The following is a 24,385-nucleotide window of genomic DNA, read 5'->3' on the forward strand; positions in this document are numbered from 1 at the left end:
ATCACGGCACGGGAATTCGCTCACCTCGTCCCGCGCACCCCCGGATTTTTGGCATCATCGGTTGCATGAAATAATTGCTCTAAACTCGGTCTAGAGGATTCCTATAGTCAATGCTTTTGGTATTAATTCGGTGCATGATGTAGGTATAATTGAATTGTCATCTGGTTGGTTTTAGCTAATGCTCCACGTTTTAATATATTTTATTAGAACCTATATACCTGTTTCGTTTTCATGCGGGTAAAGGTAACCCGTTTTTATGGCTCCTCTTCACGTTGGGCCAACGCCAACGCCAACGAGGGACGCATTTATGCGTTAGATGCAGCAAGTGATATTGCTATCTCATTCTACCGCATGCCTGCGTCCCTCGTTGGCGTTGGCGTTGGCCTAACGTGAAGAGGAGCCATTACGCTATATGTATGCGTCTTGACGCATATCATTTTATTTGAATGAATATCATTATATTTTTTTATGCCAACACGCTGTTAGTTTTCATGGAATGTAATTAAAAAATACGTCAAAAAAGTAGGTGTTAAAATTTTCAATATCAATAAAAGTTGATAAAAATCGATTCGATACAACGTCGCGAGGTAAACTTGTAACGTCCCATCGCGTGTCTATTATCATTGCTTTCGTCATTTTGTTTTCATAGTCCATTACCGAATTGCGGTTCATTTACTCCCTACGAATAGATTACTATATTAAAGGTCCCCATTGATTGTTTAACATTACCAGACGCGTTAATGTCGCCGCCGTGCGACGTGAAGTAAAACGATAGAAAAACACCGAATGTTAAATGTTAGACGCTTATGGCGTTGCTTCATAAACCTTTGACATATGTAATAAATTATTAACAATCGTTTGTCCCTGTCCGTCATTTTGACATTTCTGTTTGTTAGAAAGAGACAGCACTATTCTTATAAAAAGCGACGGTAGTGTTTTCATTCCATAGTCTAAATTTCTAAAACATGGTCTTCTCTTCCCAGAGTGACACAAGCCTACGTCACAATAACATGGCCGCTATCGCATATTATCATATAGCGCTGTCGCATGATGACGTAGGCTTGTGTCAGTCAGGTGACCTAGAAAAGACGGGAAGAGAGTACTAGGCGGAGTATATTATTATAACATGACCTATTCCAAATTTTCTCGAACGCATTCTGGTTAAAATCATTTTTTTTTCAACATAAAAGAGTTCGTTGCAAAAATAGCGGAAATGAGTAAAACCCAAACGACAATGAAGGAATTAGCGACCGTCACTTGGCAAAGAATCCTAATCATAATAACTCTTGATCGTATCGCGTTCAGGCGACGAACAAAAGGGGCCCTACAATGGCGCCCCGAGAGCGCTAACAAATTACAAGCCCGCAGATAACTAGGCAATATTAAATCATAGTAATTTGTGGCAAGACGCGGCCCCTTTCCCGGCGAGTTATCTTTCTAGGCCCCGGAATACTGGTGTTATTGTTACTTTGTTGTGATAAGCTAATCAAGATAGATATCGTAAATTAAGACGGGTATTCGTTTATTAGGACTTAGTTAATAAAGTTTAAAATTTAAGTGGTTTTATGAAAATCAACCTTTATTCAGAGACCAAACTTTTATATCCGCAACGCAGGCTTCGTCATGAATGAAAGTTCGCGTATGTCACTGTTCAAAGGCAAAGAAGGTGCGGAACGTTTTCAAAATGTTGAATTTCTTTCTATCTTTCATAAGAGAAAACAAAGTTTCTAAAAATCCTTCCCCGATTCAATCCTAGAAATTTCGATATCATTCCACGTGGAAATCATAGTATTACGGAAATTAGTAACTAAAGGCTAATTTAAGGATCACAAAGACACAAAGAGCGAATTACCCAGTAGAAATAAAGCTAAAATAAAAATGCTATTCTTTCTGTTCTGGTATAAAATATTTATCAGGAAGAATTTACAATTTTATCAAACATTATTTTTTTGTCTACAGGGGCATAAAATAATCCAGTATGGGATAACTCGTCGCTCAGTTGCGACTGAAACATTAGAACATTACTCTCTTCATTTGCACGAAACATCTCACAACACAGGGAACTTAATGTTGTCATCTTAAATAAATACTAGCCAATTTACTCACAACAGTCACAACATGTTATGAAATATTATCTTCTCAAACAGTACACAGGACATAAAACGATACAGCACGAGCCAACTCGGCGTGAAACTGCAATTTCGCCGTTCATAAACCAGGGAGCGCGGCGCAATCGCATCTTTTCACTGGCTCCTTGCGCATTAGCAATTCTAACCGTTGCAATAGTTGGTCGGAAATTGTAATACTCAGTCTTAATAAAGCCATTCGTAACGCTGAATATCCGGAGGCGTGTACGCGACTCGCCCGAGGCGGAACCGACGCTGGATTTACGGCATGGCTTTCACAGACCTATCCTATCTAGTTGTGCTGGTGCTAATTAAATAAAATATTTAAGTGTTTAGCTGTAAGGGTGTAGAAGTTTGGAACAGGCTCGAAAAATGATGTACTTGTACTACTTATTCACAAAAATTACGTCCATAGATGGCATTAAATCTTTAGTGAACTTTTGTGAGACAACGCTATGCGAGTTTTTATTTATAGCGACATCAACATCATGCTAGGATACAATCGGACATAGTGTGCCATACGCCTAAATGTACCCGTTTTTGACCAAAGTTCTGATAGGTACTCGTAGAACCTCAAAGCAGTAAAAAACCGGACAAGTGCGAGTCGGGCTCCCCTGCCGAGGGTTCCGTACTTTTTAGTATTTGTTGTTATAGCGGCAATAGAAATACACTTACACTGATACACCTGATGACAGACAGACAGACAGACGGACAGTGGAGTTTTAGTGACAGGGTCCCGTTTTTACCCTCTGTGTATGGAACCTTAAAAAAAAAATTTCGTTCGTAAAAAATAACCATTCAGCTCGATACCTTTCAAAAAGCCACAACAGTTTCCAATGCAAACCCCTCTCTATAGTTAATTAATGAACTGATACCCGGCAATATGAGAGCGGAACAGTTTCTATAAATTACCCGGTTATTGCCTGAGGACAATGGACACGGTGCCAGTAGGCCGCCATGTGCAATCTTTTAACATATTTTAAAAGCAAAGGCTCGTGCCAAAATATTTTAATTCGGCACTTATGCAGCGGGGCTTGAATGTAACGTTAAATTGTGCGCAGTCCATATAGGGCATTAAATTAAGCCTTTCTGCGGGCTTTTAAGTGAGGTATATTTTTGTAAGCGGCATAGGACCGCTCCTGTGTATATTTATGCAAAATGCATTAGCGGCGCGAGTATTACGTTCAGATGCCGACCGCCGTTGCTCCATTGGAAATTTAATCCTAAAGGTTTTCACATATTGAAATTCACATAACTTTTTTCGTTATCTTAATGGTACTCGTGTAATCCAATAATGTTTGTAAACATTCCGCCGCACTTAGAATATAAATTCCATTAAATAACTCGATTATTAAAACACACAATGCAAAAATTACGAAATCACTAGCGACATCTTACGGGGGGCGATTGGACTTGCAAGCTCGTTTAACCATTTATGCAGGCTTGTTGAGTTCCTATTATAATACGTTGAAAGCGCCATCTAACATTTCAAACAACATACTAGTTGGTCCAAGAGCGTTCACAGGCGCCATCTAGTAAGCGTTCCAGGGTCTACGTAGTCTAAGCTACCAGCCAGGATAATAGCTCGCTGTATTCGCCCACTGGAAGTCATGATTCCCGCGTTGATTACCACGTAAATCAGTAGATGGCGCTACTAATCTAAAAATGTATGGAATACGAGAAGCAAATAAACACGGGAAGTTTTATAGTAGGTACTGTTTACTTACGTATATGGTTTCGGTTCCCATTCTGTTTGTAACGGGAACTATAGTCTGTAACAAAAAATGATATGGTCAATATAAATTCATATCGTTTAAACAGCTGTTAAGGGGTTTCATTTTATTAGTGGTGTCATTTATTAGGGTTCCGTACCCAAAGGATAAATCGGGACCCTATTACTAAGACGCCACTGTCCGTCTGCCACCAGGCTGTATCTCATGAACCGTGATAGCTAGACTAGATCTACACCCCACAACATATAAAAGGTTTAATTACACCACAAATTATAGTTCAAGTGCTATCTCGGGGTAAAATTCTCATGCTAATTAGTCTAATTACTCAGTAAATGATAAATGATACTTGCAAATTAATGCTCAAGTGAGACCCGCGTGTTCTCTTTCACTCATATCTCCTTCAGTCGTTCAATTAAAAAACAACCTTAATGTTTAAGAAATAAAGCTCTTTATAAAGGAACTTAGCTTAGCGGTTGACAATATCTCACTTCATTGTTACTGAAAAAGCAAACTTATTACTTAGGAAATAAAGATCTTTATAAAGAAAAGCTATGTAGTGAATGCGTTAGATAATCGATTTCTACATCTCGCCAAATGAAGCAGTAACCAAAAGGGCGTATGTGCCAAACGCTTTCCAACGTTATAAGTCTATTCCGTTCTTAATTCAAGTTTGAACCGGCATTTAAAAAGCCCCATCTGGTGAATCTTTTATGATTCATTGTCATCGTAAAGACAGAGATGCCAGAATAATCTTGAGATGCTGCCGTATTCGAACTTCAAGATATTCACAGGAGACGACACTTACTAGATACGTTATAGTTTAGATATCAACTAGCTCTCTTTTGCAGCGCAATTCGGGCAACCAATGTCACTTTTACGTTAGATAGAGTAAGATATGTATTAGATGTGAATTGGATCTCTAAGTCATATCCTGTGGAAATCGTTCAAGAGTATCTCCAGAATCGCGCAAATGTCAAATTTGACAGGTTCTTAAACATATCGTTATCGTATCTTGGACTCTTGGTGATGTCTAAAAGATGTCTAATAAATATCTATTCCGAATCCGAATCGGGCCCATGTTGTTCCGTCCGTCTCTGTTTTATGAAATCTAAGAGATTACGTCAGAATCATGAAAGAATTCTAATTTGGAATACTTCGGGCCGATTCTGCTATAATTTGAAATGATTTTAATTTCATTTTGATGCATTTAGTCGGGTCATCAGGCTTCATAGTGCCATAATGCCAACCACGTGCCAGCGAAATGCTTTATAATGATCTCAGTTGGTCTCTGAATAAAATAAAATTGAAATTATAACATTCCTGCATTTCGTCAGCACCTGATTGCAGATTGGTGCTGATTGAATAATGCCACTACTTGCCGTTAAATGCCGACTACGAAATAACTCGCGTTGTGGTAAGGGGCTGTACATAGATTTTGCCAAAAAAAATCATGCTTCGAATGACCCCGTTTCCTCCTACGTTTACATGCGTACATGCTACCATCATCCGATATCCATACCCCCCCCCCCCCCCCCCCCATCTGAAATGACGTAATTTATGAATAGCCCCTAAGAAAACTGATGCATGGAGTCACTTACCACTGTTTCTTTACTGTAAGTAAGTATATAAATATTTTTTATTGCACCAATAATCATACATCTTACATACATGTAAAATTACAAAGAAATTTTAGTGGAACGATAGAACCCGGTAACAACAGGCGGTTATATATAGTTTAAGTATAATTTTCATAATAAAATATATGAATGTATGTATTTAAAGTTAATTTTATACTTACTTTATTTACGCAGCAACTTTAATTTTGAATTTAGTGGATATATTATTATATTGCTTGGTAATATTATTTCCTTTTATCGTTTTACTTGGGCAAGTTGCACTAATGGTGAAGATAAGGCTCCCTACTTTTACCAACCCTGATTTCCAATAAATTGCAACATCGATAACGGGGTTTAGTGCTCATGGTCGTATCAAAATAAGACGAAAACCATACCAAATTGTTAAAACAGAATCTACTTCATGTCGGAACCGTTTCATGACGTGTGCGCCATTGCGGAAATGCCTCTCATAATTGACAATCGCTTCCTTTTCTAGCTAAGTCGTTTAGTAGACGATTCAATGATTTAATTAGGGCAAACGGACGTTTCCTTGAGATTAAACATGTCCATATTTGTGAATTGCCAGAGTTTACAAACCATAATATCGACCGACCGATTTGTCGACCGGTCTGGCCTAGTGGGTAGTGACCCTGCCTATGAAGCCGATGGTCCCAGGTTCGAATCCAGGTAAGGGCATGTATTTGTATGATGATACAGATATTTGTTCCTGAGTCATGGTTGTTTTATATGTATTTAAGTATTTATATATTATATATATCGTTGTCGAGTACCCACAACACAAGCTTTCTTGAGTTTACCGTGGGGCTAAGTCAATTTGTGTAAAAATGTCCTATAATATTTATTTATAATAACTAAGTGCCTCTGTGCGCACATGAGCCGTACTTTGACACTGCGGGTTATGATCTTTGAACATCTGAAAAGTGGGTATCTAGGTGGGTATCACATCGCTACTGTTCTACATAATTAATCTTCCAGTCAATTAAACGGCCTGTGTTTAATTATCGATGGAGCCGAACGTATGAATGGCCGTGAAGCATAATATTCAATCAAGCAAATATTTACTAACCGAAAATATAGGTACAAATGACCTCAGTAACTAACCTACTGCTTTTTTAAACTAGATAGAGTCTGATCGAGAAAAGTCTGCAGCGATTTTGATAGCCCACGCAGTGCAAGTGTCAAACTTCTAAGAAATTATGACGTATAAATAACACTTGCACTCCGTGGGCTATCAAAGTCGCTGCAGACTTTTCTTGGTTAACTCTTAGAGTATTCTAAGGTTACTTACCGGCATCATCACTGAAAACTCTATAGACACCTCAAGGTGATGGACGTATATAAGTTCTGTGAAAACTTTCTTACCTACATCCTATTACATGTACGAGCGGTAAGCATTGAGTATGTCCGCGCCACGCGGCACCGCGTTGTAATGCATTCGGCAGATATAATTAAACGTACTAGTGCTCGACATGCTAATGCCCAATAGATGACACCTTGCTGTCACTTCTATTGACAATGACTTGTTTCAAGGTGTACTGGGACCGCGTCGAGCACCAGTAGTTTACCTTATATCAAAGGAAAGCTAACTTAAAGGACACCGTCCTGTTCTGCAGGAAAACAAGACTTCAGGAGAATAATGTGGGAATGCCGTCACGACAGTAACCCGCAGCCCCAACCCCAGGGAATTGGGCTGAATGAACTTGCAAGGCTATGGGCAGCCCGTCTGTTTGGGGTCGGGCGTGTCTAGTCTAGTTAGGTATCTACACCTAGAATCAACGCAGGCTGACACCGCTTACAAGTTTGTATGATTTCCACCAACTGGACCGAGCCGAAATTCAAAAAAATCATGAATTCGGGACCTGAGGAAGCAGGAGGGTTGAACCGTAGGGGCATGGTGTTATAAACAGTAATAAGGTTGTATATGTTCTATGTGAGACAGGTATATTAGCTTCACGATGTATTACTCCGTGTGTCATAGCGCTCTTGGCAGCACGTTATGCTCTGTGTTGGAAGTCATACATACATTTTTCATCACACTCGCTCACTAAATGTGGAATTGCACGCAGGCTTAGCGGGAGTTATAGAAAAAGCGTTATGAAGTTTATAGTGCCATAATTAACCGTTTGTCTTTAAACGTAATTTTTGTATCGCAAGTGTGATGAAAAACATTGTCTGTAACTCGGAGCGTAATAATATTGCAAACTCGAGTCTAAGTATAAATCGCTCCGACAAGCCGTTGCGATTTAACTTACTCTCGTTTGCAATATTTTACTTACGCCCCATGTTGCACAATGTACTATATTTCATTCAAACCTATATTTCATTCGTATTATATCTCATGGGACCCATGGGGATCAATTTGCTTCCTCGGATCTCATGTCCTAACACTCCTAACTATATATATATATGTATTTCAAATGGTTTTTCAAAGAATCAATAAGCTATTAAATAGTTGCATCTCCATATTTTTCTAAAACGAGTATGAATGAATTGAGGTTTTTTCCACTTAATGAAGATATTGTTGAGACATGTTATTCGAGGGGCGCCTACAAATCTTTAAAAAACTACTAGGGGAGAGAACAAAAAAGGGTGGTTTGTAAAATCATCCCCTTTAGGTGTAATGAAGGGGTGTGAAAATGTAGAAATACGCGTTTCTGTCAAGTTACAAAATATACTTGCATTGCATAACTGCATGTCTTTGATGTTTGAATTTGCTTTTTGTTTGAATTTCTGCTTGAGCACTACAATACATCTACAATAAACAATTGATATTTTTTTCGGTTGTGCATAATGAGGCAGTATTATAATAAATCAAAAAATGTGTGTAGCTTTTATTAGTTTTCCTTTAACCAAAATCTTTACAATTTTACGAGAATCATCTTAAATCTACAAAGGGACCTGAAATGTTAAATTTTCTGTCCGCAACATATTCCATTTATGTAGACCAAAAAGCCTAAAGGGAAAAAGGTGGGTGAATGTGATTACACAAAAAAAGGTTAACGTAAAATCGTATCAAAAAAAGGCTCACAAAGGATGTTGCTCCAAAATACCAATGACACGCTTTTGTATTCCACAAAAACCTTAAATATTTCGTCATTTAAAGCGAGCGTAATTGGTCGTACCAAAGGCAAATGTTGTTCAGATTACACGTTTTACATACAATACTTACTTGAATAGAATTTAAAATGTCTAGGGTCAAAAATTGCCCACTGCCTATTCCTTCTCGTGTTAAGGGAGCTATTCTTGAACGAGTCAGCAGTACGGCCAAGGAATTCAATTTCAATACGTAGCAGGTTTCGTACCTTGTCACAATGACAATAGAATAAGGTCCCTAAATGACTTTCATATTGATTTGATCTTCCTTCAACCTAGCGTTTTCCCGGCCTAGCGCCAGGGTCCGCTTTCCTGCTCAATCTTCTCCACTTTGCCCGGTCTTCGGCATCCTCAGGTGTGAGATTGTTCTCTTCCATGTCCGCTGTCACGACGTCCAACCAAACCTTCTTAGGTCTACTACAAGCTTACGAAATGGTACGAAAATTAATTCCTTGACTGCACATTACATAATGTTTAAATGTCCCCTTACGCCATGTAAGTCGGTAGGTGTATGATATGATGGATGAGTCCGCGGTGGAAAGTTTAGACAAGGTCCGTCCGTGTATAACATAGTTGGTACATATGTATATAGTTATTACGTACCAACACGAGCAGACATTGTGTCTCAAAGATAGCAGACGGGGTCGGCCACGTCAACGCTCTTTTAACGGGTGTGTGCAGTTTGCTCGCCTTGATCCGTCACGCCCAGCGGCAATGCACTTATTTTTTGGACCAACCCTAATATATATACTAACCGAGTAAATTCGTAAGTAGGTATTTAAAATTGTTCAACATTAACTCAATATTTTTTCATTAAATAAAGGTAGGTATGTACATGTATTTTCATAAGGACAACAGCTCAACATACTCCTAAACAATGTTCTTAAAATACCTAATAACTCTTTATCTTAGTGACGGAAAAAATTGATCTGTCTATAAAAGTCCAATTCAAGTAGTATTCAGCATTGAGTAAGCTCACAGCACATCAAAACAACATTTATGAACCTGACATTCAATCAAGAGCAAAGTCCCTGCTCAGGTTTCTTTTTTATTAAAGTTTTAAACAACCACTAAATTCATGAACAGTTTTACCCTACATATTTACAAAACTTGAATTGCGGTCCACAGACACTGAATGCAAAAACAGCTTAATAAAATTTATTCCCCGACCTAACCAGAGCTGGAAGCGGGGTCAGAGGGGTAATTGCACCAATAACTCTGAAATTGCAATTAGTTTATGACTCTAAAATTAGTCATTATCTTGAAACTGGCACACGCACTACGTCTGTGAGTGGGCCAGTCAACTCAGTGCGATGCAACATTCTAGAGTTAGTCAAGATGAAACTAAAACTAGACAAATTAGACTCAGTTTTACGAGTTAAGTTACGAGGAGAAAATTGCACGTCTTCTCTAGAAATTACTCAAGTTTTTACAAGTCTAAACAACGTATCGACAGAATGATTAGGGTCTAAAAATACTGGCCAAAAGCGACTACGAACACAGAACCCGCCCAGCGGGTCGCTGGCAGTGAATGCGTTGAAGCGTATTATGCCTGGTTTACAGAGCGCCCATCTCAACCTTTATCCTTTCGTGTGGAGCAGAATTAATAATATACATTATATTCGTAATCACAACTTGTTCATATGTTTACAAATGGATTACCAAGTTACTCGGTTTGTCTGAACTAGTCTGAAATTACAATTTTGCGCGATATAAATAATTACTTTTCTCAATAACAGTAACAGCTTCCGCGACATCTTGTCAGTAGAATAATTTTTAAGAAAAAAAAAACCGACTTCTATGGGGCCCGGTGAAAAATGATGGTAGATGGTGCACTATGTAGAAAAGGAGGTAAAACCAGTACTTTCTAGTAGCATTTCGTTTCCGTAAGGGTCGTAGTTCTAGCCTAACCTAACCCACTTCTGTGATTGCAGTTCGGTTCTGTGAGGATCGTAGTTCGAACCTAATCAAACCCACTTTTCTAGTAGCATTTCGTTTCTGTAAAGCCCGCAGTGCTAACCAAACCTAACCCACTTTTGTTTGGTCTGTGAGGATCGCAGTTCAAACCTAACCTAACCTACTTAACGGCGCATGCCGTGCGGTGTACGGGGGTATGAGCGGGAGGGGTTTGGCATCATCATACTATATACCTACATTTTATGGTAGGTAATCATAGCGGTTTATTTAGTTTAAGTATCATAGTGATTTTCCGGGTCAAGGTCCAGGTCTCTGAGTCCGAGTCCGGGTCTGAGTCTGGGTCCGAGTCCGGGTCCGAGTCCGGGTCCGAGTCCGGGTCCGAGTCCTGGTCCGAGTCCGGGTCAGAGTCCGGGTCCGAGTCCGGGTCCGAGTCCGGGTCCAAGTCCGAGTCCGAGTCCAGGTCCGGTTCCGATCCGGGTACGAGTCCGGGTCCCAGTCCAAGTCAAAATCGAAATTTGAAATCACCAAACGTGTACTATGCGTCGTTGAAGAGTTCTGTTCTGATCATCATCAGCAGTTCCACTTCATCAAATGCGACAGTTTTTAATGTAAATGCTTGATTTTATGATGAAAATACAGAAAATTCTATACGTATGCCTTTAAAATTTGAGGAGTTCCCTCGATTCCTTATGGATCCCATCATCAGAACTCGAGCTTGACAGAAATGTGGCTTAAAAACTAAACTTGCTTAGCAAACATAACGAAGAGGACAAATCGCCAAACGTGAACTATGCGTCGTTGAAGAGTTCCGTTCTGATAATCATCAGCAGTTCCACTCCATCAAATGCGACAGTTTTGAATGAAAATGCTTGATTTTCTGATGAAAATACAAAAACCTCTATACGCATGCCTTTAAAATTTGAGGAGTTCCCTCGATTTCTCATGGATCCCATCATCAGAAATGAAGCTTGACAAAAATGTTGCTTAAAAACTTAACTTGCTTAACAAACATAAGGAAGAGGACAAATCGCCAAAGGTGAACTATGCGTCGTTGAAGAGTTCCGTTCTGATCATCATCAGCAGTTCCACTTCATCAAATGTCACGTTTTTGAATGTATATGCTTGATTTGTTGATAAAAACACAAAAATCACTATATGTATGCCTTTAAGATTTGAGGAGTTCCGTCGATTCCTTATGGATCCCATCATCAGAACTGGATTTTGACAAAAACGGGACCAATCTGTATGCATATACATGCAATCTAAAAAAAGAATTTTTAAAATCGGTCCAGTAATGACGGAGATATGGAGTAACAAACATAAAAAATAAAAAAAAATAAAAAAAATAAAAAAAAAATAAAAAAAATAAAAAAAAACATACAACCGAATTGATAACCTCCTCCTTTGGGATTTGGAAGTCGGTTAAAAAGGCGCGAAATTCAAATTTTCTATGAGACGATATCCCTTCGCGTCTACATTTTTCAAATTTACCGCCTTTTTCTACTGACAAGATCTGCTTGACCAACTATAAATTATATTAAATATTAGTTTTTGAGAAATGAGGATTACCTATTTACACCTCGATATTGATCCGTAATACGTACTTACTTAGGTAACTTAGCGAAATGGGGTAAGTTTGGGTGTAATTCGATTGTTTACACACGTAAATTAAAATACATACATTTGACATGTGTGAAGTATATGTCGTGGCCAGATCATAAAATTTGATCATTTCATGAAATGCCACTTTAGAATTGATCAAATGATATGATTAGGTTAGGCTTGACTACTTCACGATCTGGCCACGACATGCATACCCCGTTTGAAATATATAAAAAAACCGGGCAAGTGCGAGTCGGACTCGCGCACGAAGGGTTCCGTACCATAATGCAAAAAAAAACAAAAAAAAAGCAAAAAAAAAACGGTCACCCATCCAAGTACTGACCACTCCCTACGTTGCTTAACTTTGGTCAAAAATCACGTTTGTTGTATGGGAGCCCCATTTAAATCTTATTTTATTCTGTTTTTAGTATTTGTTGTTATAGCGGCAACAGAAATACATCATCTGTGAAAATTTCAACTGTCTAGCTATCACGGTTCGTGAGATACAGCCTGGTGACAGACAGACGGACGGACGGACGGACGGATGGACGGACGGACGGACAGCGAAGTCTTAGTAATAGGGTCCCGTTTTACCCTTTGGGTACGGAACCCTAAAAAAACATTGAACAAACGCAATCAAGGACCGCAAGGACGCTTTTTATGTTGCTTATGAATTCCATAAGTGCGCGTGCTATTTACACACATAGACCTAAGGCATTACATATTTATTTAGTGCACTCTCTTGCTTAAAAAATTAAATTAAATAAATATTCAAAACTCTAAACCCCTCTGTACCCAAGATGGCCGGTATAACTTACCTTATTGATGACTCGCTTGAATCCCCGAGACGCTTGTATCCCTCTATTCCCACCAGGACAATATGCAGGCAACCTAATAAGCTCCACTACCAGACTAATTGGGTTAGAGCATTGTGCTTCACAGCGGCGCGTACAATGGAAATATTCGCGATAATATTTTACGTGGAGCAAGATTAAAACGGTGAGCGCGGTGGACGGGAAATAGTTGGGGCAAATTTGCTTCAAACAAGGTTTAAATAGAGGCCGACTTGCATTAAAATTCGCACGATGAAACTATGCCTAGAAGGAAGAATAAAATATGCCGTCACCAGGACCCGAACCCGAAACCTCCTGCTTCGTAAGGCACTACTGAATAGGCCAGAAGGCCGTTCAACGAATAAAGAAAACAAGAACAAGGCTTACTTTCTGAATATATAAATATAATGCCTGTAACATACGATCAGACAGGCCATGATAAAACTACATATATACTTACTTATAGACCTCTTAAAAGTGTAAAATACGTGTCGAAGTATGGAAATGGAACTGGTGTTCAGACATTTTCAGTTTCTTATTCTAGAAAACAGGAAGCATTTCAACTATGAAATTCTGATATTGTTTCTAATATTGATTCGTCTTTACCCGGTGCATTTCGCTGGCTGCATGTGTAAATGTGGCGCGAAAGAGATGCACCGAGAGTAATATCAAGGAGCATTCCAGAAAAGTGCCAGGCGCCAATCAAGGAATTTAATTTCAGTGCCGTTTCATACCTTTTTTTTTTATTATGAATGGGCTTACTCATGGCCACAGACTAGCCGAGGCGTAGACGTGGCCTACGATGGAGCGAGCTCGCCCAGAAGGTGCCTGTCACAATGACAATCAATATAAAAGTCCCGGGGGCCTCGTACTGTCACTGTGACAAGGTACGAAATGGTACTGAAATTATATTCCTTGATCGTACATGAGGCTTTTTTATTTGTCATGACATGATAACTTATCTTTAAATTCAACGGCGTATAATACAGATTTCATTTAGGTAGCTACCAAACGCGTCATGTCCCGGATAAAGTAGACCTTTTTGTGGAATGCCCCTCAAATCAATATTAAACAAACTTTATATTTCAAAACTCCGAATGCCTCTCTAGATCTCTAGAGCAATTCTAACATTGCGGGCAGACAACTTCACAGTTTCTTTTAAGTATATTCTGCGTATAGTTTAGTCTCCTTCTGACCCAGTTCGACTGGAAACTTCTTTTTAGACGTTCATATTGGATATTCCAACCGCACGTCGCTCCGGTGTGCGAGCGGGACGGTATATACCAACGTGGATCGCGCTGTCTCGCTCACTTGCCGAAGCGGCAGCGCATTAGAGTGCGTCTTAGACAAGGATAGTGGTGGCAAGGAGCATTGCAATCTTATGCAAAATGAACACAAATCTTATGCAAAATGAATGTTGGACGAATACAATTTATTTATTTATTTATTTATTTAAACTTTATTGCACGATAACAAAATGTACAAATGGCGGACTTAATGCCTTAAGGCATTCTCTACCAGTCAACCATTGGGTCAATCAGAAAACTTGTACTTAGTGCAGGATTGTAGACAACGAGAAGAATTATGAATCACAAATCAGGTTATTCTAAACAATATTCTAATTATAAACTACACATATAAAGATAATAGCAATAGACACCTACATATATACAAACATGCATACATACATACATATATAAATAAATATGTTATATTCTGTTATGTACCCAAGAATATAAGTAAAATGCGGATCATTTATCTTTAAGCGAGTTAGAGAGGTGTTTACGTAACTTGCTTTTAAAAGAAAATTTGCTCTGTGCTTGCCTTAAGGGAAGGGGGAGATCATTCCAAAGACGAGCAGCCTGAAGGGCGAAAGAGTTGGAAATAAAGCCAGTGCGGTGATATGGAATAGTCAGTTTAAGACTTCGAGATGTACGCAACTCGCAACCGGGACGCGGTGCTACAAAATTAAATTTAGATTTAAGGTAATCGGGAGCGGCTGGATCAAATAATATAGAATAAAGTGTGCAAAGAGTTCTTAGTGACCTACGTTCACGGATGGGAAGCCAGTTCAGTTTGCGGCGGAAGGCCGATACGTGATCGTATTTACGAAGCCCATATATAAACCTAATACAGCTATTCAGTAGCCTGTCTAGTTTGTTGAGTAACTCCTGGCTAATATTGGAATAACACACATCTGCATAGTCAATCACGGGCAACACCAATGCCTGAATAGTAAGTTTTTTTGTGCTAATGGGGAGAAAGTGCTTGAATCTATAAAGAGATCTCAGCATGTTGGTAACTTTGCGACAAACATCAGACACCTGGGGGGTCCAAGTCAAACCACTGTCTACGATTAGACCAAGGTTTTTCACATCAGACTGAAACGGGACTACATTATTTTCGAATTTAATCGGATCTATAAGCGTGATGTCAAGTAAGGACAGCAGACGTGGGCTACCCAGTATAATGGCCTGACACTTGTTGGGGTTGACAGAAATCCCAAAATTGCGAGACCACGCAGATATGCTTTCTAGATCATCATTTATTCTCTGGATCGCTTTATCCAAGTTACTTGGACTTGCTTGGGCATAAAGTTGCAGATCGTCAGCGTATAGGTGATATGAGCATTTAATTCGATCTGTGATTAAGTTTATAAATACAGAGAACAAAAGAGGAGACAAAATACCACCCTGAGGAACGCCGGAAGAAAGCTCACACCAATCGGAGATGGTACTATCAGCTCGAATAGCCTGTTGACGACACTGCAGATAAGAAGCGAACCAATCAGCCACTGATGACGAGATATTCAGGTGTTTCAAGGTGGTAAGTAAGAGCTCGTGGTCGACGGCATTAAACGCGTTTGAAAAGTCCACCAGAACAAGCACAGTTAATTGAGAAGACTCCATACCTTGCCTCACATCCTCAATAACCTTCAGTAATGCAGTAGTCGTGCTATGGCCACAACGAAAACCGGATTGTACTGGTGAGAGAAGACTGTTATTAAAGATGTGTGAAGACAGTTTCTTATGCACAATCGCTTCCAAGACTTTTGACAGAAATGGCAGTATGGAGATAGGGCGAAAATCTTTCAGTGCGGTAGGATTAGAGACTTTCGGTAGTGGAATGACGTGAGCATTTCGCCATAAACCAGGAAATACACCAGAGCGCATGGACAAGTTGACAATATGCGTGACAACAGGTAAGATACACTCTAAGATGTGGACAATCATCACTCTGCTAATTTTGTCATTACCAACCGCATTTGATTTTATTGACATGATTGCCTTACTAACCTCGTCTTCAGTGGCAGAAGAAAAAGACAATTGAAATTTGGAAGGACAGGGCAGGGCATTAATGCAAGAAATACTTTGAGTTTTAGTTGTGTGGTCCAAAGAAGAAGACTTGGCGAAGTGGGAATTGAGATCATCCAACGAGACAGACAATAGAGAATTTGGTTTGTTGCAAGAATTCCCAATTCCCAGCGTTTTTAGAAATTTCCAGGTGTTAGCCGGAGATGAAGAGGCAATATTATCAAATACGTGTTTACGCTTGGAAGCTCTCACTATTTGATTACAGCGGTTCCTCGCAATTTTAAACGACGCCCAGTGCTCCTCACATCGGTTACGTTTAAATTTACGAAAAGCTCGATCCCGCCTGGTCATTGCCATCCTAACAGCGCTAGTCATCCACGGCGCGGGCGGGCGCTTTAACTTAACGTTTCTAATAGGCGCATGCTTGTCATAAAGTTTTAAAACTACCGCATTAAGTGAAGATACCGCCTCGTCTACTGACGGAGTTGACAAAATTGACGACCAATCCTGGGCATTCGCGTCCTGTCGTAACGCTGCTATATCAAGTCTCGCAAAACAACGCATCTTTATTGACATAGATTTAGCTTTAGGTGGTCGGATACGATAGCTAAGATAAATCAAATCGTGATGTGAAAAACCCGGTGCAGGATATTGACCCACGGTGACTACATGATCAGCGGAAACGGTAAAAATCAGGTCTATCCAAGAGTCTGTCGTGTCTATATTGTGATGAGTAGGTTGTAGCGGAAGAACAGTCAAATCAGTAGACTCTGCGACTAATTTTAATTTGCGTGACAATACAATACAATATACAATGAAAGAAATAGATTGCTGGGAAACGGTCGAGGTTTACAATGATAAGGTCTTTTGTTATGAGGCATAGTAGGCATTCCAGAACCGGTGCTGTCTAAGAGAACCGGGAATTTTCGGTATCAGCCAAAAATTTTACCTGTATTTCCCGGAAAATAAATCATCTAGATGTCATATTGGAAAACGCCTGAACCACTCTTATGCATTGAGTTCGCTCATACCGTATTCGCCTCGTCGCAAATGCGACTAACTTTCAACTTTCCAACCTCATTACTCTTACTCCGCCCCACCAAGAAACGACATACATCCCTAGAAACATATCAAAACATACGACCTTTAGACTCCGAACAGTGGACCCGTACAAACTTAACTTTTAAAATGTACGTAGTATAATACCTACTTATGCTAACGAGGGCCGAACTTCCAACACCCAGAGTCAGACAAATAACGTACTTGCATTCGGTTTTTCTCAAGCTTAACTCGTGACTTGAGGAATACCTTAATCAGTAGGGACTTTCAAGTAGTAGCACTTTTGGTAAGTAGCTTAGCTGGCCATGACTTCGTCAGCGTAGAAGGAGCATTCTACCAAAAGATGACTGGTGCTATTTTTAATCGACTTCGATATTCACGGCGATAGGATAGGTTCTCGATTCGGTATACTCAATTTTCTTTTATATATTTGACACCTCATTTAATACGTACATAATAGAATGTTTTTTTAATAAAGTGATTGAATAAATCTTCACATTTTTACGCCGTACGGCCCGACCATTTACGTTATCTTCAAAATATCTTTGATGGAATGTCCCAAAAGTCATTTAAGTCACTGATTTATCAGAACTGAAATCGGGATTTCGCAAATCGTAACAGGGAACATAATCAAAATTAAGATTTTTCCTGTAATATTCGGAATGGCATTATCGAGAGCCAGTTTCTGGATCGGATCGATTAAATGTTGGTTTGCCCTTGACCCCTCATTCGAAGTGTTCGAACAGTAACACACTTAACTTAACTGACCTTAAACCCTTCAATTAATAATGGTCGATTTACTGAGTCAAACCACAGAATGAGTAATTGATCGAGTAGTTGATGCGTGAGCGACGCGTCTCTGTTTCAGCTTGGCAAACACTTTCATATCATCATCATCATTATTATCTCGGCCATAAGACGTCCACTGCTGAACATAGGCCTCCCCCTCTATGTCTGTCTACTTTCATATGTCTGAATATTATCCCCACGTTTCTTACAGAATTTTTCTTTTCTCATGAAGTTTTGTGAGCAGGTCCCTGACTTGACGCATGCATGCTTTTTGTTCAATTAAGTTTTTGATTTTTTTATAAAATGGTAAAGCTGTTGGTGTTCCGCAAGGTTCACGGCTCACAAAGCCATACAACAGGCCATCAATAATTTCATACAAAAAGACCACCTAAAATGCCTAGTGACATCTGTCCAAGATTAACCTTTTCGAGGCCGTGTCAAACGCAAAAGCTGTCATTCGGACGCCTCGTCATCGAAGTGTCAAAACTGAAATTGAACTTTATGTCTACGTTCGTAAGTCTATGTTGATCTGTGGTCTGTGACCGATGAATCCGTATTCGGCGTTGGACCTGCGTTGGATATCGGTCATTGGCGTCCAAAAGGTTAAAAACGTGATTGTGGTAAACTACTTTTTTTTATGTCTAATTTTCTTTGTTGTTTTATACTTGTGTATATTATAGTTTATCACGAATAAATGCGATGATTTCTGATTGTTGTAACTAACCACTTCGTTGGTTGGAGTAAATCGTTGCAGACTTGAAGTAAATCTACTTAAGCAAAGTTTTTATTCGTTAGACACTAACAGAGGCTATCAATTACTGGGTTTTATAAAGAGTTCGCTACTTTACCTATACTTAGAATACTGTGATCAATACGCTCCATAACTTTGTATAATACCTAGATTACTTTGAAGATGAAATTTTGCTTTTTATAACTGCGTAAGTACCACTATAGTTGCTTATTTTAATTAAGCTGCAATTACCGATTAATTATAAATTATTTAAATCTCGCTTAGAAAAATAAGCAAAATAACGGAAAGATAAACCACAACATACAATTAATAACCTATCACCTGTCACTTTGAGAACTTTCCCAAGGGCGCCTATAAGTGTGTAATTGTCAGTTTTTGACCTCACTAAAGAAACAAAGTTACTGACCAACAGGTTTAATATCTAAAAAAACGGGGCAAGTGCGAGTCGGACTCGCGCACGAAGGGTTCTGTACCATAATGCAAAAAAAAACAAAATAAAGCAAAAAAAAAAGCGGTCACCCATCCAAGTACTGACTGACCACTCCCGACGTTGCTTAACTTTGGTCAAAAATCACGTTTGTTGTATGGGAGCCCCATTTAAATCTTTATTTTATTCTGTTTTTAGTATTTGTTGTTATAGCGGCAACAGAAATACATCATCTGTGAAAATTTCTACTGTCTAGCTATCACGGTTCGTGAGATACAGCCTGGTGACAGACAGACGGACGGACGGACGGACAGCGAAGTCTTAGTAATAGGGTCCCGTTTTACCCTTTGGGTACGGAACTCTAAAAAAGACGTATCGTACCTACTAGTATGTATTGTACCAAGTACTACCCTATTCTTAAGCCGACCACTGACTAACAGTCCGCCGGACGATATCGGCCGGTCAGTTGTTCGGAACTGTCAAATTTTTGTTCTAACTGACAGGCCGATATCGTCCGGCGGCCTGTTAGTCAGTGGTCGGCTTTATTTTGCCTTCATCTGAAATTGTCATAGTTCAAAAACGCCAAAAATCTCAAATTAAACTTTCATCAGGTGCCAAAAATATGACCAACTGCTCGAAAAACGAAGACTAGCAACGAAGACAGTACAAAACTAACGACCCATTAAAACGCCTAACTTAACCTCGCTTATTATGTTCTTAATAACTTCTGAGGTTGAATTTTGCAGCAAATGAAAATGAATAAAACGGCTGACAATGCTCTAACCCTGACCCCGAGGAAGTCAATAGGCAAGAAGGTCAAAAATAACTATTCACATTTCAACCATATCCCATTGTGCTAAGGCGAAAATTGTATATATATTATTGACCGCACACAGCGGAACTCCTTAATGAAGGGCAGTAAACATGGCTCGAGGTTTATTCTTACAACACTTTCAATTTATAAATTGACCTTTCGTGAACCTTATCACAACTACATAAAGACTATCGGAAGGTAGCATGTAAGGCAAAGGTGTACCTCAGGGAGGTGTGTTAGGTAAACTTTTATACCTATGTAGCACGAAACGAACACGTGTAATATTTTTCACAGACTTATAGAAATCGAGTTTATTTATGTTCAAACAACCTTAATAAACTTCTCACAAGTAGTATTAAAACTTGCTAGACATTACGTTGGAGCAAAGATTCGTTGATTGTAATTTATGTTTACCGAAGTACCTAAAGTAAATCCTAGCTAAAGCCAAATTCGTGCATTGATTTTAGGAGCATTCCAGAAAAGTGTCGGGTACGTCAACGTGACCCTATTTTTTTTAACACTTCTTATAAATCCAAGAAGCCGATGTTTGGCATGATAATGTTTGATAACTTAGCTTTCAATTCAACGGCATGTAATACATACTTCTGCAGGTTAGGGGTCATCCATTAATTACGTCACACGTTTAGAGGGAGGGAGGGGGTCAAGAAAATGTGACATATTGTGACATGGGGGAGGGGAGAGACACAAACTTTGTGACGTCACTTTAACTTCATCAGTAACCGAAAATTTATTTAAATTATTTAGTTCGCTGTACATTTAAATAACAAGTTTTTAAAACGAAAATAGTTTTTAATCGTTTAATTTTCTTTCCTAAGCAGTTTTGGGTTATAAAATTACTAATATTTATATCGTCAAAAATATTTTGATAAAATATTAATAATACTTACGTACTTACTTAATTCGATTTGGCGATTTCGTAGAAAAAATGTGACGTGACACTAGGGGGGGAGGGGTTTGCCAAATGTGACCAAGTGTGACAAGGGGGGGGAGGGGTCAAAAAACCTAGAAATTGGTGTGACGTAATTAATGGATGACCCCTTATTAAGGGATCCCCCACGCAGTGGCGGATTTGCAGTCTTTGCCGCCCTAGGCCCCAGGCCCTGTAGCCGCCTCTTTCTCAGCGCCCATCATATTGACTACATTTTGAATTATTTCTTGTTGTAATGCAGCTAATTTGCTGTCGCAATTTGCCGCCCTCAATATCTTGCCGCCCTAGGCCCGGGCCTACTTGGCCTTAGGGCATATCCGCCACTGCGGCCCCACGCCAATGACCTTCGATCTAAATCCCTTAGTTTTCTAATATTTTTTGTAGCTTATCATATAACTCTGGAGAGTTTTTTTTATAATACATATCCCCCGCGGGAACAATAGGTATAGGCCTGTACACTTCAGTACACCTCCATGAAATAAGATCTTTTTCGAGCAAGTGTGATAAAATAGTACATTATTGTCGAGGCTCGGAAGTAGCTACTTGCAGGCTGAGGATTCGTTTTAAACGGACGACCTTGGGAGTCCGTTTAATTGAATCCGAAGCCAGCAAGTAGCCTTCCAGCCGAGTCATATATAGTGCTTTTCTCAAAAATGGTGCAAGAAATATAAATATCATAGAAATATTTTACAAAAGCAACGTTCTTACGTATATATTTTCACAGAAAAAAAGCCCTTGCCGCCTTTTTATTTTTTTTATAAAAAAATAGAAGTGTATTTTTCTGCCAAAAATACGCCAAACTATTTGAGACAGTTAAATAGTCGCGGTACTAATCATCTGTTTGGCTGTTTAATGGGCCTGTGCCTTCATTTGATATGGTCATTTCAACTTTTAAAAAGTTTGGAATTCGACAAATAATAGAATTTGTATGCAACATTGCATTATTTGTCGAGTTCCAAACTTTTTAAAAGTTAAATTGGCCATATCAAATGAAGGCACAGGCCCATTAAACAGCCAAACAGATGATTAGTACCGCGACTATTTAGTTGTCTCAAATAGGTTGGCGTATTTTCGGCAGAAAAATACACTTCAATTTTTTTATTAAAAAAAATAAAAAGGCGGCAGGGGCTTTCTTCTGTGAAAATATATACGCAAGAACATGGGTTTTGTAAAATATTTCTATGATATTTATATTTCTTGCACCATTTTTGAGAAAAGCACTATATATGACTCGGCTGGAAGGCTACTTGCTGGCTTCGGATTCAATTAAACGGACTCCCAAGGTCGTCCGTTTAAAACGAATCCTCAGCCTGCAAGTAGCTACTTCCGAACCTCGACAATAATGTACTATTAAACAACTTGTCTTCCATCAAAAACGGTAATAAAAAGTCCTCACTTGATCCAAACTACATCCCCTTATCACTTGTCATATCAATAATGCAAATAAGCTGTTATCGGCTCGCCGCCGTCCCGGTACGAGATAACCCGCATTTACAGATGTCACAGAAAGGCCCCGGGGGAATCGAGGGAACGAGGCGAAATCTACAGCACTCCATAACTTACCCGGGAACACTTTTACAGAAGGACGCATTCAACCTTTAGAAATACTCGGAACTTTACAAAATAGTGGTTTGATATGTTTTCGCCGTTGCAGTTTCGCTGGATATATCAAGGCGTACGAGGTGCACTTTTATTTTACAATATCCTCATATCAAGCCTCATTGCCAGCTTAGTCCTAAAACTTATGTTATAACTTAGAAGGTAGTCATTTTTCCATTTAATTATTTTATTGTGCCCTACAAAGGGTTAAACCGTGTTGAGATTCTTATAATTAAAATATGGTTTCTGTGTTATTACCTACTTCGTTCATTCGTTCGGTTCGACATCTCGCGCACGGTGGTCGGCGCGCCTTGTAAAGGCGGCCATAATTAAAAAAAATGTTAATTATCGTAGTTTTTTTTCGGGAATGAGTATATGATGTAACGAATATTGTTTTTAATAAAATAAAACACTTGTTTCAGTATATAACATGATAAGTATATTAAACTTTTCTCCATTAAAAATCACATCATAAAAAACCTGAAGTCTTTGTTAGTTTTAACTATTAATACATACTAAAAATGCATAAGAAACACTAAAACAAAATAACTAAACTAATACAAATAAATACCTAACCTAAAAATTGCCCCGATTCGCTGTCCGCGGGCAAAAAAAATTAAATACTAAATGGAAAAATCAATCATAAAGATCGAGTATACTTCTATAGAAAAGATAACAGTAAAGCAAACGAAAACAATAAGTGAAGCATTAAATTCTATTCAGTACTAGTTAATAAGCTTAATACGTTACAAGAAAGTGTAGTTTTTTTTTTACGCGGCAATTTCCTCTTGGAGGTTATTAATGGATCCGAGTTTAAAAGAAGCCTGTGAATAAGGTCTTCGTTGGTGTGGGTTCGTGACATTTTTCTGGTATGGTCTCGCCTGAACATCTTTATATTTTTATTTGTTGACTCAGCTGCCTCTTCGGACAGCTCTCCAATAGGAACTAGAGCGTTTTCTATAATGATGGCACCATGTATAAGCACTTTGTGTACTGATGAAGGCAAAGGATACCAGCCATATGCATCCATGAGTTGGCCAGCCGTTTTTGTGGCATATTCTTCAAATTTTCTTACATTGATTGTATAACCAGACGATATGCACTCCAAAATAGTTCCACACTGTTCAATAAGGCTTTGCTGGATACCTGTGATTTCAGCAGACACATCAGAGTGCTTAAAAAATTTCCTCGCAGTATTTCCATCGTTGGATGTGCCACTCCCTCCACTTCGTGGTTTGTCTACAATTAGACCCAACTTCTGCCGAAACTCATCCTGGATTTTTTTCTTTCTCAAAGCTATGTGCTTTTTATCCTCCTCTGATGTAGCGTACCATCTTTTTGTTTCATGTTTGTACGATAAATGAATAAAATATTCATAAAACCGAATTCACGCATGCAACGGCGAGAGTCCAAATTCCAATTTACTAAAATCAATAGGCCTTTCTATGCTAGAAGGAACGTCTCTCATTTGAGTTGGCACAGCTTTACAAAGGGTGCACGTTGCATTGGAAGTGCCACTGAGTGCGGCACATATTTTCCCATCAAGCATGGTGAGTTGCAAACAGTGATTTATGTTTATTTCTTTGCCGTCTCCGTACTTCACTATCGTAGGCACAAGCTGCTCAATTTTTTCTTGAAAGTATGTTTGTTCGTTAACAGTCGAATCTTTAGTTTCTTTAATAAACTGAAATCGAATTGGCCGGCAGTATCTAGTCGACGATGGGCGCGGGTTTTTCCAAAGC

General features: G+C 39.0%; 1 protein-coding gene across 5 annotated transcripts in view; it reads right to left on the reverse strand.

The window, feature by feature from the left end:
- LOC134669117 (tyrosine-protein phosphatase Lar) overlaps window positions 1-24,385 on the reverse strand; it is a 680,297-nt gene that overhangs the window by 642,323 nt on the left and 13,589 nt on the right. For all 5 annotated transcript variants that reach the window (XM_063526652.1, XM_063526651.1, XM_063526653.1 and 2 more), the window contains exon 2: window positions 3,854-3,898. In XM_063526652.1, coding sequence (XP_063382722.1) covers window positions 3,854-3,874 — 21 coding nt within the window. In that variant the 5' untranslated portion in view covers window positions 3,875-3,898. The remainder of the gene's footprint in view (window positions 1-3,853; window positions 3,899-24,385) is intronic.

This window comes from Cydia fagiglandana, chromosome 11 (assembly GCF_963556715.1).
Source record: "Cydia fagiglandana chromosome 11, ilCydFagi1.1, whole genome shotgun sequence".
NCBI lineage: Eukaryota > Metazoa > Arthropoda > Insecta > Lepidoptera > Tortricidae > Cydia > Cydia fagiglandana.